General features: G+C 36.7%; 1 protein-coding gene across 2 annotated transcripts in view; it reads left to right on the plus strand.

The window, feature by feature from the left end:
- C12H12orf4 (chromosome 12 C12orf4 homolog) overlaps positions 1-15,783 on the plus strand; it is a 41,627-nt gene that overhangs the window by 6,931 nt on the left and 18,913 nt on the right. For both annotated transcript variants that reach the window (XM_044227152.1, XM_044227154.1), the window contains exons 4-6: positions 5,922-6,103; positions 10,809-10,908; positions 11,009-11,130. In XM_044227152.1, coding sequence (XP_044083087.1) covers positions 5,922-6,103; positions 10,809-10,908; positions 11,009-11,130 — 404 coding nt within the window. The remainder of the gene's footprint in view (positions 1-5,921; positions 6,104-10,808; positions 10,909-11,008; positions 11,131-15,783) is intronic.

Consider the following 15,783-nt stretch of genomic DNA (forward strand, 5'->3'; position numbering starts at 1 on the left):
TTGTCTTCTCAAGTCTCTGTATTCATCCATTCATCAAATGTGAACTGGGCTTCTATTAGGCATCAGATATTGTGTTAGGCACTTGGGGATAAGCAGAAAGAAAATAGACACAGTTCTTATCTTCATAGAGTTTACAGACTGACAAATATTTAAAATTGAGTGCCATGGGGGCACCTAGGTGGCTCAGTTGGTTAAGCATCTCCCTTCAGCTCAGGTCATGATCTCATGTCCTGGGATGGACCCCCATGTGGGGCTCCCTACACAGCGGGGAGCCTGCTTCTCCCTCTCCCTCTTCCTCTTCCCCTCCCCCCACTCATGCACTCTCTCTCTCTTTCAAGTGAATAAATAAAATCTTTTAAAAAAATTAAATTAAGTGCAATGAATGTGATAAGTGCTATGGTATAGGACAGTTGCAAGGAGAGCACAAAGCTGGAGAACTTCAGAAAAGCTTCCCACAGGAAAGAGAAAGTGAGTTGAGGCCTGAAAGATTAGTTGGAAATAGGTGGGTGGAAGGTGTGTGGTGGGAGAGGAGAGAAATAATATCCTAGGTAAGGTGTACAAATATAAAGGTCTGGAGGTGAGAGAGCCCATGGCACATTAGAAAAACTGAAAGTTGTTCAGAATGGCTAAGAAAGAGAATTGCAAGTCATCTTGCATTCTGTCTTTATGCCGAAGGTAATGAGCAGCTTTAGAAGAGTTTAGCAGAGAAGTAAGATGATGATCCTAATTGCACTTCAGGAATATCAGTTCAGTGCATTAATGTGAAGAGTTTATCCTGCAAGAGAGAAATATTGGAATAAGTTAGAAGACTGTTGTAGTTAGGGGAGAAATTATGAAAGCTTAGTCTAGAATAATGATAGTTAAAATGGTAGATAAAGAGAAGATACCAAAGACTTTCCATTCATGTATTTGTTTATTCAGCAAACACTGTGTATGGATCCTGTACCAGACATTGGGGATGTATCAACATGACAAATCTGGGCCTTATTCTCGTGTAATGTTAGTGAAGAAGACACTTAATGAGTACGTAATTTACAATATTAAAAATTTTATTAAGGAAATAAGTAGGGTGCCATGGAGAGCCATGAAGGGGGTGAGGTAGGTTGGGAGAACCTAATTTATATAGCATTAGAGAACTCCTCTCTAAGATGGTAGTATTTAAGCTGAAACTTGAAAGATAAAATATCACTTGGCTCAGATTTCTGGCTTGGACAACTGAGGGAATGCTGGAATGGTGGCTCCCTTCACTTGAGCTCCCTTTACCTGAGAAGCAAGTTACAGCATAAAAATGATGGCTTCAGTTTATACCCTTTAAATGGGAAGTGCCTACAAGAGGCACCTATGTGGAGAAGTCCCATAAGCACTTAGCTGTGTACACCTGACACTCAGGAAAGATGATTGGATTGGAGACAAAGGTATGGGAGTCATTCATGCATAGATAAATTTTGAAGTCCTGGGATGAATGAAATTGCTGGTGACTATATAAGGAAAAGAATGCATTCCTGTGCAGAATCTTGATGAAACCCTGCATTATAGTTATCTGTTGACTTACCTGTATCTCCTGCTTGTGTGGATAGGCTCCTGGAAATGTTTAGTGTATTCTCTATTATAGCTCTGGAACCCAATGCCTGAAAATATAACAGTGCTTTGGTATGGGTTGGTAGATGGCAAAAAAAAAAAAAAAAAAAAAAAAAGAATATACAAATAAATGAACACACTAACACTTAAGAGATGAACAGAGGAAGAAGAATCTGCAAAGGGAAGAAAGGGATTGGCCCAGGAAGTAGAAAGAAGAGAGATTATGGCTTCATGAAAGTTGAGAAAAAAGAGGTGCCAAAAAGGAGGAAATAGCTCATAATGTCAAATGCTGCTGAGAAAATGAAGTGAGGAAAAGACTCAAAAAATATCCATTGGGTTTATCAAGTAATCTTTCTCTGCGGCAAGATCAGTTTTAATGGATTGGTGGGGCTGAAACTAGATTTCAGTGACTTCAAGAATGGAAGTGTGGAAATAAGACTTTAAGAATGGAGTGTGGAAATAGAATGAGTACAGATAACTCAAGAAGCTTGGTTGCATAGAGAAGAAGGATGAGACACTTGCAAAATGAAAACACAAGGTCAGAGGTTTGTTTGCGATGGTACCAATGAAGACTAGAAGGGATAAAATCCAGAACTCAGGGAATTAATCCTGACTGGGAGGAGGGACATTTCTTCTGTTTTGGCAGAAAGGAAGAAGAAAAGGATGTATACAGATTCTGAAAATTTTATTGCTTTTGTAGCAGGAAGTTGAGGACATTTTCTTCTGACTGCTTCTACTTTATCTGGGAAACAGGCCACATGAGGTGGGGAACTAATGACACAATTGGATATTTGAGGAGAGAACTGACCAGAAAAAGATGGGATTGCCAGGCATCATTCAAGGGAAACGTTCGAGTAGCACCAAACATTAGAGTAGCACCAATCTGTCACCATAAACGTCGCAGTTTTGTGCTTTTTTTTCTGCTGCAGTGTTCTACAATCTGATTTCAGCCATAGAGAAGAGGAATATGAGTTTTGTTAGGTGGGCAATAGAAAGAATATCAGTCCTGGGGGTTGAGGATTTGGGCAAGACAATGGACCATTCTCTAAACAGCTAAGAGAAGAAAATGAAGCTGGGCTGGACCTAATGGCTGATAAAATATGAGAAAGTAGAAGGGTCTGTGCAATGGAGATCCTGATGATTTAAAGAACCAGTTGCCTGGGAGTAATTGAATGTGAATCTTGGTTAGAGGTTATAGTCAAAGACTGAATGTTTCGATTTCAGAGGCTAAGCTATTCCAGGGGATGATGCAGAAGGGGTTTTAAGGAGGAGTAGAGAACTTAGTAAAGATAAGTTCTGAGAAGCAAGAGGCAGAGAATTGGATTGGTTTATCCACATGGGCATCCAGGTAACCCAGGCTGATGACAGGAGTGGAAAAGAGAGGACGTCTGTGAACTCAGGGCCAAAGATTTATGCAGGAAGGTGGAAGTGGGGAAGTAATGGCCTGGACATTAAAGAGTTTTCTCTCTGCAGGTCTTTACCCAGTGTCCCCATTCCCCACAGCTATCACAATTCCCTTCCTAGTATCCTCTGTCCTGAATGGATGGCATGAGTTAGGTTAGGAAAAAACTGTTTAGCGCTTCTCGTGTAGGTAGTTTCTACCTATTTGTAAGGCTTACTCTAGGCCAAGTTTTAAGTTGATGCTGCCAATTATTAGTTAGCTTATCTGGTACTATGTATGGGCAGGCAGATCCCTATGGTCTCTCAGGGCTCCTTCCTACATAATTTGAGCATGAACCTGAAGTGAATTTTGAACTGAGTTTAAGTCACATAGGCTATTTATAATTCCTAGAGCAGTTACCAGAATGTGCTTTTGGGACTTCAAGATCAAAATCTTCTGCACAGCAAAGGAAACAGCAAAGAGGTAAACCACGGAATGGGAGAAAATATTCACAAATGACACTACAGACAAAGAGCTGATATCCAAGATCTCTAAAGAACTCCTCAAACTCAACACACACAAAACAAATAATCATGTCAAAAAATGGGCAGAAGATATGAACAGACACTTCTCCAAAGAAGATATACAAATGGCTAATAGACACATGAAAAAATGTTCATCATCATCAGCTATCAGGGAGATTCAAATTAAAACCACATTGAGATACCACCTTACACCAGTTAGAATGGCCAAAACGAACAAGACAGTAAACAACAAATGTTGGAAGGATGTGGAGAAAGGGGAACCCTCTTACACTGTTGGTGGGAATGCAAATTGGTGCAGCCACTTTGGAAAACAGTGTGGAGATTCCTTAAGAAATTAAAAATAGGGCTACCCTATGACCCTGGAATTGCACTACTGGGTATTTACCCCAAAGGTAGAGATGTAGTGAAAAGAAGGGCCATCTGTGTAATTAAAAAAAAAGAGAGAAGGGCCATCTGTCCCCAGTGTTCATAGCAGCAATGGCTACAGTCACCAAACTCTGGGAAGAGCCAAGATGCCCTTCAACAGACAAATGGATAAAGAAGATATGGTCCATATATACAATGGAATATTATGCCTCTATCAGAAGGGATGAATACCCAAACTTTATATCAACATGGACGGGACTGGAGGAGATTATGCTGAGTGAAATAAGTCAAGCAGAGAGAGTCAATTATCATATGGTTTCACTTGTGAAACATAAGGAATGACACGGAGGACATTAGGAGATGGAGAGGAGAAGTGAGTTGGGGGAAATTGGAGGATAAGACAAACCATGAGAGACTGTGGACTCGGAGAAACAAACAGGGTTTTGGAGGGGAGGGGGGAAGGGGTTGGGTGAGCCTGTATTGCATGGAACATTGGGTGTGGTGCATAAATAATGAATCTTGGAACACTGAGAAAATGAAATTTAAAAAAAAAAGAATGTGCTTTCAAGTTTTCAGAGGCATCAGAGCAGATGAAATCTATGTTCAAGATTCAGCTAGTCACCTTAAACTCTTCCCTCCTGATCTGGCAACTGGTTGAAGTATAAGTGAAAGAAAACAAGGGGGAAAGCTTACCTATTGAGTGACTGGGTTCAAGATAACCTATTTCTGGGATATGTCTTCTTGTTTAATTTTTAGGTAAATTATTACTCTGAGTTCTATCATCATCGATTACAGTTTTTGTTTTCATTGGTAAGAAAAGGGAAGAATTCAGATTGTTCTTTTTTTTTACAGGTGTATGTCTACAAAGATCAGTAATGGAAAAAACATTGAATTCTTTGTGTCATTTCCACTTTTGCTGTTAAATTATATAATCTTTGACAAAGGACTACTCAGCCAGTTTTCTCGCTTGTAAAAGCATTGTGTCTGTCTGATGTATTGACAGATCCCAGGTCCTTGGGACAGCATCCGTACCTCCCCACATGGTTGTGTGTATCCTCATTTTGAGGGTATCCTCATTTTGCCTCTCCTCATGTTTCTGTTTTTCTTGTTTATCAGTGTTTACTCAGTCCCTTATCATTTTGAGTTAGCTGTTTTCATATCCTTAAAAGCATATTTTTAAAAGATTTCATATTCTTAAAAGCATTTCAAGAAGAAAGAATACTAGAAAAAGTCAAAATAATTGAGTAGGTTTATCTTTTTTTTTTAAGATTTTACTTATTTATTTGACAGAGGCAGAAAGAGATCACAAGTAGGCAGAGAAGCAGGCAAAGAGAGAGGGAGAAACGGGCTCCCTGCTGAGCACAGAGCCCAATGTGGGCCTCCATCCCAAGACCCTGAGATCATGACTTGAGCCAAACACAGAGGCTTAACCCACTGAGCCATGCAGGCATCCCATGTGGATTTATCTTGATGTAAAATCCTGTGCATGAATTGGGTTTTCAGGGCTATTGCATCACTAAACATTTGAGTATATATGTAACCTCATTTTCTACATGTATATCCTAAAAACCTTTTTTTAGCAATGTATTTTTAATAATGAAAAGCTTTTTTCTAATTATAATAATATAATTTAAGAAAGTTAAGGTCATCAGAAATCCCACATTCCTGAAGTAGCCACCATTAGCATTTTGTTGATCATCCTTTGTGTGTGTGCGTGTGTGTGTGTGTGTGTGTGTATTTTACAGAAATGAGATCATAGCACCCTTAATTTTTTTTTTAATTATGGACACTTCGTATTTTTTCTTCTATATTAGCACCCCCTCCTCATCCCTACCTCCAGGTAATTCATATTACAACTTAGTTTATGTCTTTCCATATTTTTTGTATACTCAAATAATCCTATATAACTTATATCTCTATTTATATAAATAAAAGGTCTCAATCCATTGTCTGATGAACAAAAAAAGATTCATACTACATATACTACCCTAGCAGTATAGTAAATAAAATGCCATTTCATGATTTGAGAATCTCTATATGTCATCTTGTAGACCACATTAGAGCATGCAAGGCCTGAAGAGCCCAGCTGGGATGAAGATTTTGCAGATGTGTACCATGACCTAATCCATTCTCCAGCCTCTGAAACTCTCCTAAATTTGGAACATAATTACTTTGTTAGTATCTCAGAATTGATCGGCGAAAGAGATGTGGAGCTGAAAAAATTACGAGAGAGGTATTTCAGATTTCTTGCACTATCATGATTAAATGTCATATTGTCAGATATGATGGCTGCAGGACAATTGGTTTTCATTTAATTGTAAAATCGAAGAACAAAATAGAAAAAGATTCTCTAAGTTTGAAAATTAATCTTCTTGTTTCAGTTTGTAATTTCAACTAGGAAGTCGTCGTAGGCTTATGAAATTTCTCAAGTGAATAAATTATGGTGGCTTTATATGTTATTTCAAGTTCCAGGCACTGCGCAAAGAGCTTTAGATGATGTCTTAGCCCTGGTCAGGCTGCTATAACAAAACACCATAGACTGGGTGGCTTAAACAAGAGAAATTTCTTTCTCCCAGTTCTGAAGGCTAGGTAGTTCAAGATCAATGTGCTGGCAGATTGGATTTTTGGAAGACCCATCTCCTAGCTTGTACAGAGTGCCTTCTCAGTGTGCGATCCCTTGGCCTTTCCTCAGGGTGTGGTCCTAGTGCATCCCTTCTGGAGAGAGAGCTCTAGATACTAATTCCATCACGAGGGCTCCAACCTCATGACTTTGTCTATACCCAATGACCTCCGAAAGCCCCACCTCTGAATATCAGCACACTGGGGATCTGGGTTTCAACATACGAATTTGTGGGGACACAAACATGCAGTCCATAACAGATGCCCTATCTCCTTTGATTCTTACCATGACCCTAATATTATTAGCCCCTTCTACAGCTGAGGAAAATGAGGCTTAAATAAGTCAAATAACTAACTTGTCTAAGGACAAGCTGGAATTTGAAGTCGTAGCTCCACTCCAGAATTCTTAACCACTGTGCCATGCTCTCTCCCCATTCAGAACGTATTTAAAACCCTACATTACTAAGTTCATGGTCTCATTCAGTTCATTTTTGTAAGCTTATTTACATGAGGGAAAAAATAGCACTGGTATTGGTCCAGGATATTTTAATTAGATTTTATTTCATTGTGTACAGTATTGCAAACAGTCCTTTTGTGATTCATTTTTTTCCTCCAGAGTAAGTATTATTTATTTTAAAGCATGGCTTTCCAGATTGCTTCCTAGCAATTCTATAAAATGTAATAATAATCAGGATAAGCTTCTTCTAGATAATCTATTTTCATCTAGCAGAATCTAATAACATTTATTACCTTGCAAATACTCATTTAAGTCTTTAGGTACATGGCATTAAGATAATGTTTTGAGTAGCTAACGAGAAATTTCTTTGATTGTGAAAGTATATTAGGAACAAATCACATGTATTTTTTGTGGCTGACATGATAGTCTGTCCCAAGGTAGTAAATTTAAAATGATGTACTGGTTTGCTCCTGGCTCTCATTTGCTTTACATTAGAAAATGCTGGGACCAGCAAGATGAGAATAATCTGTTATCTTGAGGGTTGTCATAGTTAGGGAAATTGAAAATGCAAAAATTATAAGCAAATGGATTTAGTAATTTTTTCCTGAGAATTATGCTTCTGCGTACCAGATCAGCATTTTCACTATATTGCATAGATTTGTACATTTTCATAACAGTTCTATTCCTCTTTTATTTTCCTATCTAGTAGAATATTAGCATTTCAGAAAGAACTTCATGTTTTGACATCTGTCACTCCATATGGGTTTAGCTTTGCTGGTGAGCTACCCTGAGGCAGTTTATTCCTTTCTAGGTGGGACACCTGCAGTACAGGTAGTTGCCACCAGGTAAAGAGTTGAAGCTGTGACCCTGAGGGAGACAAAAATTTGATTGTTTTTTTAGTCCTTCATTATGTAGCCGGTAGTACTGTGAATATAATTTTAGAATAAGAATGAAGTATAGTTGGCTTTATATAAATATATGGAAGTATAACGACCTAACATTTACTACTTTCTGTTGAACTTCATTTATTTGATTTTTCCTACCAAAGCTTTAAATAATATAACCTTCAGCTCATTCTGAATCTACTCCTGAATCTCGGGTTTTCTGGGATTGTCCTCATTCTGCCTATTTAGATATATTGAAAAATTCCTAGCTTGGCTGTCTGGAGTCCCTATTAGTAGCCACAACTAGTACTTTCATTTAGCTGGTGAGCTACTCTGAATTGTGCCTACTTTGCCACCTACTCACCACACCTCACAGAAAACCCTGCATCTGGCCATCAATATTCTTTAATTGTTCTTTTTTTCTAAATCAAAAGAAGATTCCTATTCCACATGATTCTTCACCTTTTGGGAAGCTGCATTAACTTATTAACTGCATTTACTGGTACTTCATACTTTTCTTTCTATCGTGGAATAGCTTTTTATCAGGAGTTTATTTGGGTTTATGTTATTTTTTTTTAAAGATTTTATTTATTTATTTGACAGAGAAAGATCACAAGTAGGTAGAGAGGCAGGCAGAGAGAGAGAGGAGGAAGCAGGCTCCCTGCCGAGCAGAGAGCCCGATGCGGGACTCGATCCCAGGACCCTGAGATCATGACCCGAGCCGAAGGCAGCGGCTTAATCCACTGAGCCACCCAGGCGCCCCTGGGTTTATGTTATTTTTTGAAATGTCCTTTGGCCAAATCTCTTGATAGGTTTTTGTTTTGTTTTGTTTTTTCTTTGTAAACATAATATTTAAATACATTTATTTTGATAGCAGTTTGTAGTTCATTCTCCACATACCCAACTGTTAGCTTGAAAGGGAAAGGTAAGCTAGGTTCTTCTTGAGGTAGGTGATTGTTGTAAAGGTGAACAGTATAACTTAAGGCAAGTTGGAATTCACTGATAGCCATGGAAGCTCACCCAGTTCATTCACCCAATGCATAAGCAGAAGTGACACATTCTCTTAGTTCTATTTTCATTTTAATTCCACTTTGCATCTTTAAAAGACAGTTTCTTAGCACAGTATAATCATTGTTTGCTGTTTTGTTCTGTTACAGCAGACTTTTATAATCGTTTTTCCTAAGTGTCTTCAAGATAATATTCAGGTTGTTAGAATTGTCACACCTGACATACTGAGCCAATATCTAGTTAGAACTAGAAATACAATAAAGTTTCCTTTGATCTTAATCTGAGACAATTGTGTTGTATCTTTAGCTCTTGCAATTCCGACACATTTAGGATAAAATAAATGTTCATGCAGTTTACTTTGTTGAATTATTGATTAGTCTTTTTTTCCTCACTGTTAATTTTATTACTGTCAGCAAACCAGATTTAAGATATAAATGTTTAAAGATACTCATTTATTGATATTTAAAGATCCTGAATCTTTAAAACTTAAAAATGGCAATGATACGTTTTATCCACTAGAGGGAACATGTGTAATGTAAAATATTAATCTATTTATATCAAAGTTTGTATTTTTAACTTTGTTGCCGTTATTTCTTCTTTAATTAAAAATTTTACTTGCGAGCACCTGGCCCCCAATAGATATTGGAAGTTAATGGGGTCACCCTCATTAGAATTAAGTGAGGACTAAATGGTACTGAATATATTTAATACTAGGAGGTAAATATAGAAATGTATAAATGGGCGCCTGGGTGGCTCAGTGGGTTAAGACGCTGTCTTCGGCTCAGGTCATGATCTCAGGGTCCTGGGATCGAGTCCCGAATCGGGCTCTCTGCTCAGCAGGGAGCCTGCTTCCCTCTCTCTCTCTCTGCCTGCCTCTCCATCTATTTGTGATTTCTCTCTGTCAAATAAATAAATAAAATCTTAAAAAAAAAATTTTTAAAAAAAAGAAATGTATAAATGTATAACATATAAATGACTTATTTATCACATACGTATAAGTATCTTAATCAGTTGTTATAAGGATAAATTCTCTTTTAAGAGCAATTAATATAATTAGACTGATAGTAAAATCCTTTTCATTTATATCTTTATTTCATTCTTTTCCCATCTGTTTGAAATACATTTTAGGACAAACTTTTTAAATACATTCATATTAGAGGATAATTTTTTAATTTGAAAAATTTAAAGAACTTATTTATTAAAATATATAGAAAAGACAACAAACTGTAGGTGTACAATTCAGTAAGTTTTTATAAAGTAATCACACCCATCATCAGTCAGCATAAGAAATGGAATATTTCTAGCACTGCCGAAGGCTCCCTCGGGCCTTCTTGTCACAGCCCATCCCTCCCACAAATAACTGGTATCTGAACGTCTAATACCAGTGATTAGCTTTTCCTGTGGAAAAACCATGTTTAATTTCTGCACAGACAAAGAATGCAAGGCCAAAACATATCTTTAGAATGTGTTTTATATTCCTCTGTAAAGAGAACTTTGTGATTTAATACCAGTTTGATTCTTAGAACCTAACTGATAGCTTCAAGTGATAACTATAAGCTAACTTTCAAAGCTTGAAGTCACTTTAACTCTTGTGCATATAAGTAGAAAATGTAAAGCTGGAGTCAGAGTGTCTTCTTTAAGGAAATCTGCAGATAAGAAAGGAGTCTAGTTTCAAGCATTAGTCATGGAAATTGAAAGATCGCCTAGATTTTGACCGCTCTCACTTCTGTGTTAAATTTAGATCAAGATCTAGCTGAATAAATGAAGCGTTACATGACATTATCATTATTCCCACATCCCCTTTTCAGGCCTTCAGAGTGCTTTCCAGGTATTACAGTTGCTTTTCCTGGACATCTTCTTATAAAAGGAAAAAATTTATTTTTACTTCATGGAGCTTGTTTAATGAATCTGGAGTAGCCATCCCCTTAAAGATATCATGAATATATCTGATCTGCTTATTTATGTTTTAGACAAGGCATTGAAATGGAAAAAGTTATGCAGGAATTGGGAAAATCACTGACAGATCAAGATGTAAATTCACTGGCTGCTCAGCATTTTGAATCCCAGCAAGTAAGTAAAGTACAATGATTTTTAGATACGCAGGTACGTTTTCTTTCACTTATGCTTATTAAAAAAAAAAATGACCACTTGGTGTACTCTCTCTTTTTAGGACTTAGAAAATAAATGGTCAAATGAATTAAAACAATCAACTGCCATCCAAAAGCAAGAATATCAGGAATGGGTGATAAAACTTCATCAAGACCTAAAAAACCCTAACAACAGCTCCCTCAGGTATTACCCATCTGTTCTTATTAGATGAAAGTTCATTGTTAGGAAGGGTTCGTATGTATTATAAAATTGAATCTTTTAGTTGCAGCTATTTTTAAGTTACCAATGACCATCCAAGATAATTTTATACTTCTAACACCTTTGGTATTATCTGGATTTGTGTGGGTTGTTTGGGAGGGGGGTTAATTAGTTGGCTTAAAATAGTGACTTACCCCTGTAGAACTTAGCTATAAATCTCTTAGGTGTGTATATCTAAATATCCCAAGTACAATCTCTTGTTTGTTTTCAATTGGTTTCAGTTCAGTGCAGTTAGCATTGGTTGAATGCATCTTAAATTCCAAGCACTCTCTAAGCAGAAAAACAAAGATGGCTACACATGTGGAGCTTATATTCTAGAGAGACTGACCTATAAATAAAATAATACTGTATAGAATGACATTTGCAGTCATAGAAGCATGTACAAGGTAGAAAAGGAGTGTATATACAGCTAATGAATCATTGAGCACTACATCAAAAACTAATGATGTACTGTATGTTGGCTAATTGAACTTAATAAAAAAAAAAAGAAGGAAAAGGAGTATAGAGGACTTCTGTAATTCATAACCTGTATAGTACCTGATGGCCTAAATGCATTTTATTCATATGTTGCCCTAGAGCTTGACAGCGCTTATGTTATTTCCTGGGTATATACTCATATGTTTGAGAATTTCTTCTTTCAAATCTTAAAGTATATTCAACTGGAAATGTACTTAGTACAAATGTGATAATCCTGTTTCCAACAGTTGCCTGGTATCTGCTCCAAACATTTAGAAATAGCATTTTATTTGTGTAATGTCAGTCTCCCCTCCTAGTCTTGCCTTGAATACAAAAGCCATGTCTGTTTTTTCTATTATACCCAGATCTTTGCCAAGTGTCTACCTCTTCACACTGGCACATAAGACATGCTCAATAAATATTTATAGGATGGGGAGACAAATAGGCAGATGGATGAGTTATCATTTAACTGTTTACCTGATATCTGTATCACCTCTTCTCCAAATATTATAATCTGTCATTTGCCTTATTTTCCCAAGGCAACACTTTAGAAATATTTGAACAATTTTTATGATTAGAAATGGGGTAACATCCTTGACACTAATATATTTGACTCTACTCCTCATTTCAACTAAATAATGAACAAGAAATTTTTAAAAATAATGAACACAATACAAAGGGAAAGGTGGGCAGAAAGAAGTGTTGAGAGCATCTGTATCCTATAATATATAATGGTGTTTCTCAAACCGCTGGTTGCAGTCTGCTAGGACCATTCTAGATTCATTACTTTCCAGTCAGATGTTTAAAAATAGCAATAAAATGGAATGGAATGAAATGAAATGGAACGGAGTATGGCAGAATAGAATAAGGAAAAAATATGACAGCACATCATGGATGAAGCTTTCTATAAATAAATGTGTATATTAAGCCAGAATGTGAAGTATATACTGTATGTTTTGGTTAGAATTGTGGAGAGTCTGGTGATGGGCATTAAGGAAGACACATGATCTGATGAGAACTGAATGTTATACGCAACTAATGAATCATTGAATACTACATCAAAAACTAATGATGTACTGTATGTTAACTAATTGAAAAAAATTAAAAATAAAATAAAAATTAAAATTTAAATTTAAATTTAAAAAAAAAGAAATGCGGAGAGTCACGGATTTCAGGAAGCTGAAAATGCCCCTTGTTATAAAAATTATCTCTCGCTTTGCTGCTATAGTTTTAGAAATTCAATCTATAGAATCAGTTCCACTGTGTACATATTGGCCTCTAGCTGATGCTGCTTTTACAAACTAAGTAGTCCTATGAAAAGATGTTTTTACTGAGACTTTGTCAGTTTTGCTTTTCTTTTAATAGCGGTTTCCTTGGGCCGCAGAAACTTGTTTTCAACTCAACTCCGTATAGAACTCTTGTAAGAAATTGATAAAAGTGGCATTTTATTTTTAGCCATTATTTTTGCTTCTTTTAAAAACATCAGGCCTACTGAAGGGTAAATTATGCAAATTAAAATTTACCTCTTTTAGGTTTTGATGAGTTTTGATAAACTTAACTGTCATGAAATCATCACTGCAATCAAGATTCAGCATTTCATTTTTATATCTTTATAGCTCATTCCTTTCTCTTTCCCAGCTCCTGGCAACCTGCTCTGATTTCTGCCCCTGCAGTTTTGATTTCTTTTGGAATGTTTTATAAATAGAATCAAACCGTTACGTAGCAGTTTGTGTCTTGCTTCTTTCCCTTATCATAATGCTTTTGTGACTTATTCATGTTGTTTCATTTATGAATAGTTCTTTTCTTTTTATTACTCAGCAGTATTCTAGAAATATTGTAGTTAAGATTTATAGGCATTAGTCACGATGTATTATTTCATATACATTATATGTAAGTAATTATGTCTACTATAAAATAAACATATATATGATGGTGTAGAGTTTTGTTTTTCTTTTTTTTAAGATTTTATTTATTTGACAGACAGATATCACAAGTAGGCAGAGAGAGAGAGGAGGAAGCAGGCTCCCTGCTGAGCAGAGAGCCCGATGTGGGGCTCCATCCCAGGACCCTGAGATCGTGACCTGAGCCAAAGGCAGAGGCTTTAACCCACTGAGACAGCCAGGTGCCTCTAGTTTCATTTTTCTTATGATATCTTCATTTGGCTTTGACATCAGGGTAATAGTGGTATCATAAAATGAGTTGGTGGTCTGCTGATGAACCTGTCAAAGGAGTTGATATCTGTAATCATCAATCTGATATCATGTCTTTCTTTCTCGTACTTTAATTTCCTTTCTCCCTTTGCTTAAATTCCTTATGCGTCCTTGTGTGTTGTTTTCCAATAGATCTTTTAGCGTATTGCTCATCATTGTGTGAAAGTCTTTTTCTTGTATGCCCAGTATCAGGGTCATCTCTTAGTTTGTGTCTGTTGATTGCTTTTGCTCTTGACAATGGGTTATTTGTTTCTTTTGCTTGCTTTTTTTGGGGGTCTCTCTCTCTCTCTCTCTCTCTCTTTTAAAAGATAAATGCTGGATGTTGTATGTATTAGAAGAGACTAAGGTAAATAATACTTACATCCAGAAGTGAACAGGCCATCAATGTAAAGGTCATGCTGCACTAGTCAGTAGTTGAGCTGAGTTTGGTTTTTGTTTTTTCAGTGATAACCACAGGCTTCATGTTCTCTACTATAGTAAGCTGCTGCCACTTTGTATTTAAGATGGGGCTTTGGGTTCTAGAGGGTTTTTCCCTGTCATCCTGTTCTCTCCAAAACTTCCAGTAGTTTTTGCAGGCCTGTGCCACAGCATGAGGTCTCTCTCTATGCTGTTGTTCTACCCCTGAGGAATAGACTGTTGTTGTTTGGGAATCGGACTTGGTGCTAGACTCATAATTGGGGGTGGGGAACAGGTCTCTATTGTCTTTGCCCAGCTTCAGTCTTGGGCAAGCCCTGTCTACCTAGGGCTTGAGTTTGGAGCATTCTCAGCATTTCTGTCTGTGCCACCAAAGAGGCTCCCTTGTCTCCTGGACTGCCGCCAGTGTTTTCTTGGAAACACCTGGTGGAGACCAATGGAGAAGAGTTTGCAAGTACATGCAGGCCTCCTTGTGCCTGAGGCTCAAGGCTATTCCAAATTTACATGCTAGCCCACACTTGGCCTTTAAGAATTCATTAAAATGTTAGTGAGTTCTTCTTACCTCCTTACATTACAACAACTCATTTCTATCATGCGCTGCCAGAAATGAAAACTGTGTTTCCTGTCTACCCTAGGAGGGGTGTGTTGCACTTTAGAATTGAATTTACTTAGTTGCCATGTTACCTCAAGTTTCAGAAAAGTTGGGATTTTATAGATGATCTGGCTTTTTCTTGTTGTTAGAGTGGGAGCAGCAATCTCTTGGGGCTTTTCACATCCTACAGTGAGAGTGTTTTATTAATATAAATCTATTTTTAGGTTTAAATTTGCTGTATATACTAATGAAGGTAGTGAGACTAATGAGACTCTTTGGAATAATCCCAAAAATGTAGTCCAAAATGACTATGAGAGACATATCATCTTCAGCATACCGTGACATTTGAATTTACAGTCGTACAGTGCCTCCATGGAAACCTTTTCAGCAAATAAGTAAGATCACAGTAGAGCAAAGAAAGAAGTCCTTGAAAGGGAGGAGAATGTCCTTGAAAGACAGGAAAAAAAAAAGGAAAACGTTAAAAAAAAAAGATGTGAATACATCAAAATGAACTTCATCTTTTTTTTTCCTTTTATTTGACTTCTCAATTTTTATTTCTATCACTTCACTGATGTTTTTAGTTTTTCCTAGAGTCAGCCTTGATATAGGATATACTACATTTTTTTAAATGTGCCATTTTAAAATAGTAATATTCTCTTAGGCCACATGCGTTGATATTCTAATGACTGGAAAGAATAATATGCATTACTTACTGTAAGGAAATCAAAGAACAAGTAGGAATTTTAAGAACTTCTGGTGTTTATGATTCTTCCTTATTACCATGGATTAAGGAGTAGTTTAGGAATAAATTAAGTGGTACTCTTAGCTTTCATTTTGTCTCATTTCATTATAATGCTTTCTTTCCTTCATGAAAAGTTTTTGACAAATAGACAAAAAAAGTATATG

The sequence above is a fragment of the Neovison vison genome, chromosome 12, assembly GCF_020171115.1.
Source record: "Neovison vison isolate M4711 chromosome 12, ASM_NN_V1, whole genome shotgun sequence".
Classification (NCBI taxonomy): domain Eukaryota; kingdom Metazoa; phylum Chordata; class Mammalia; order Carnivora; family Mustelidae; genus Neogale; species Neogale vison.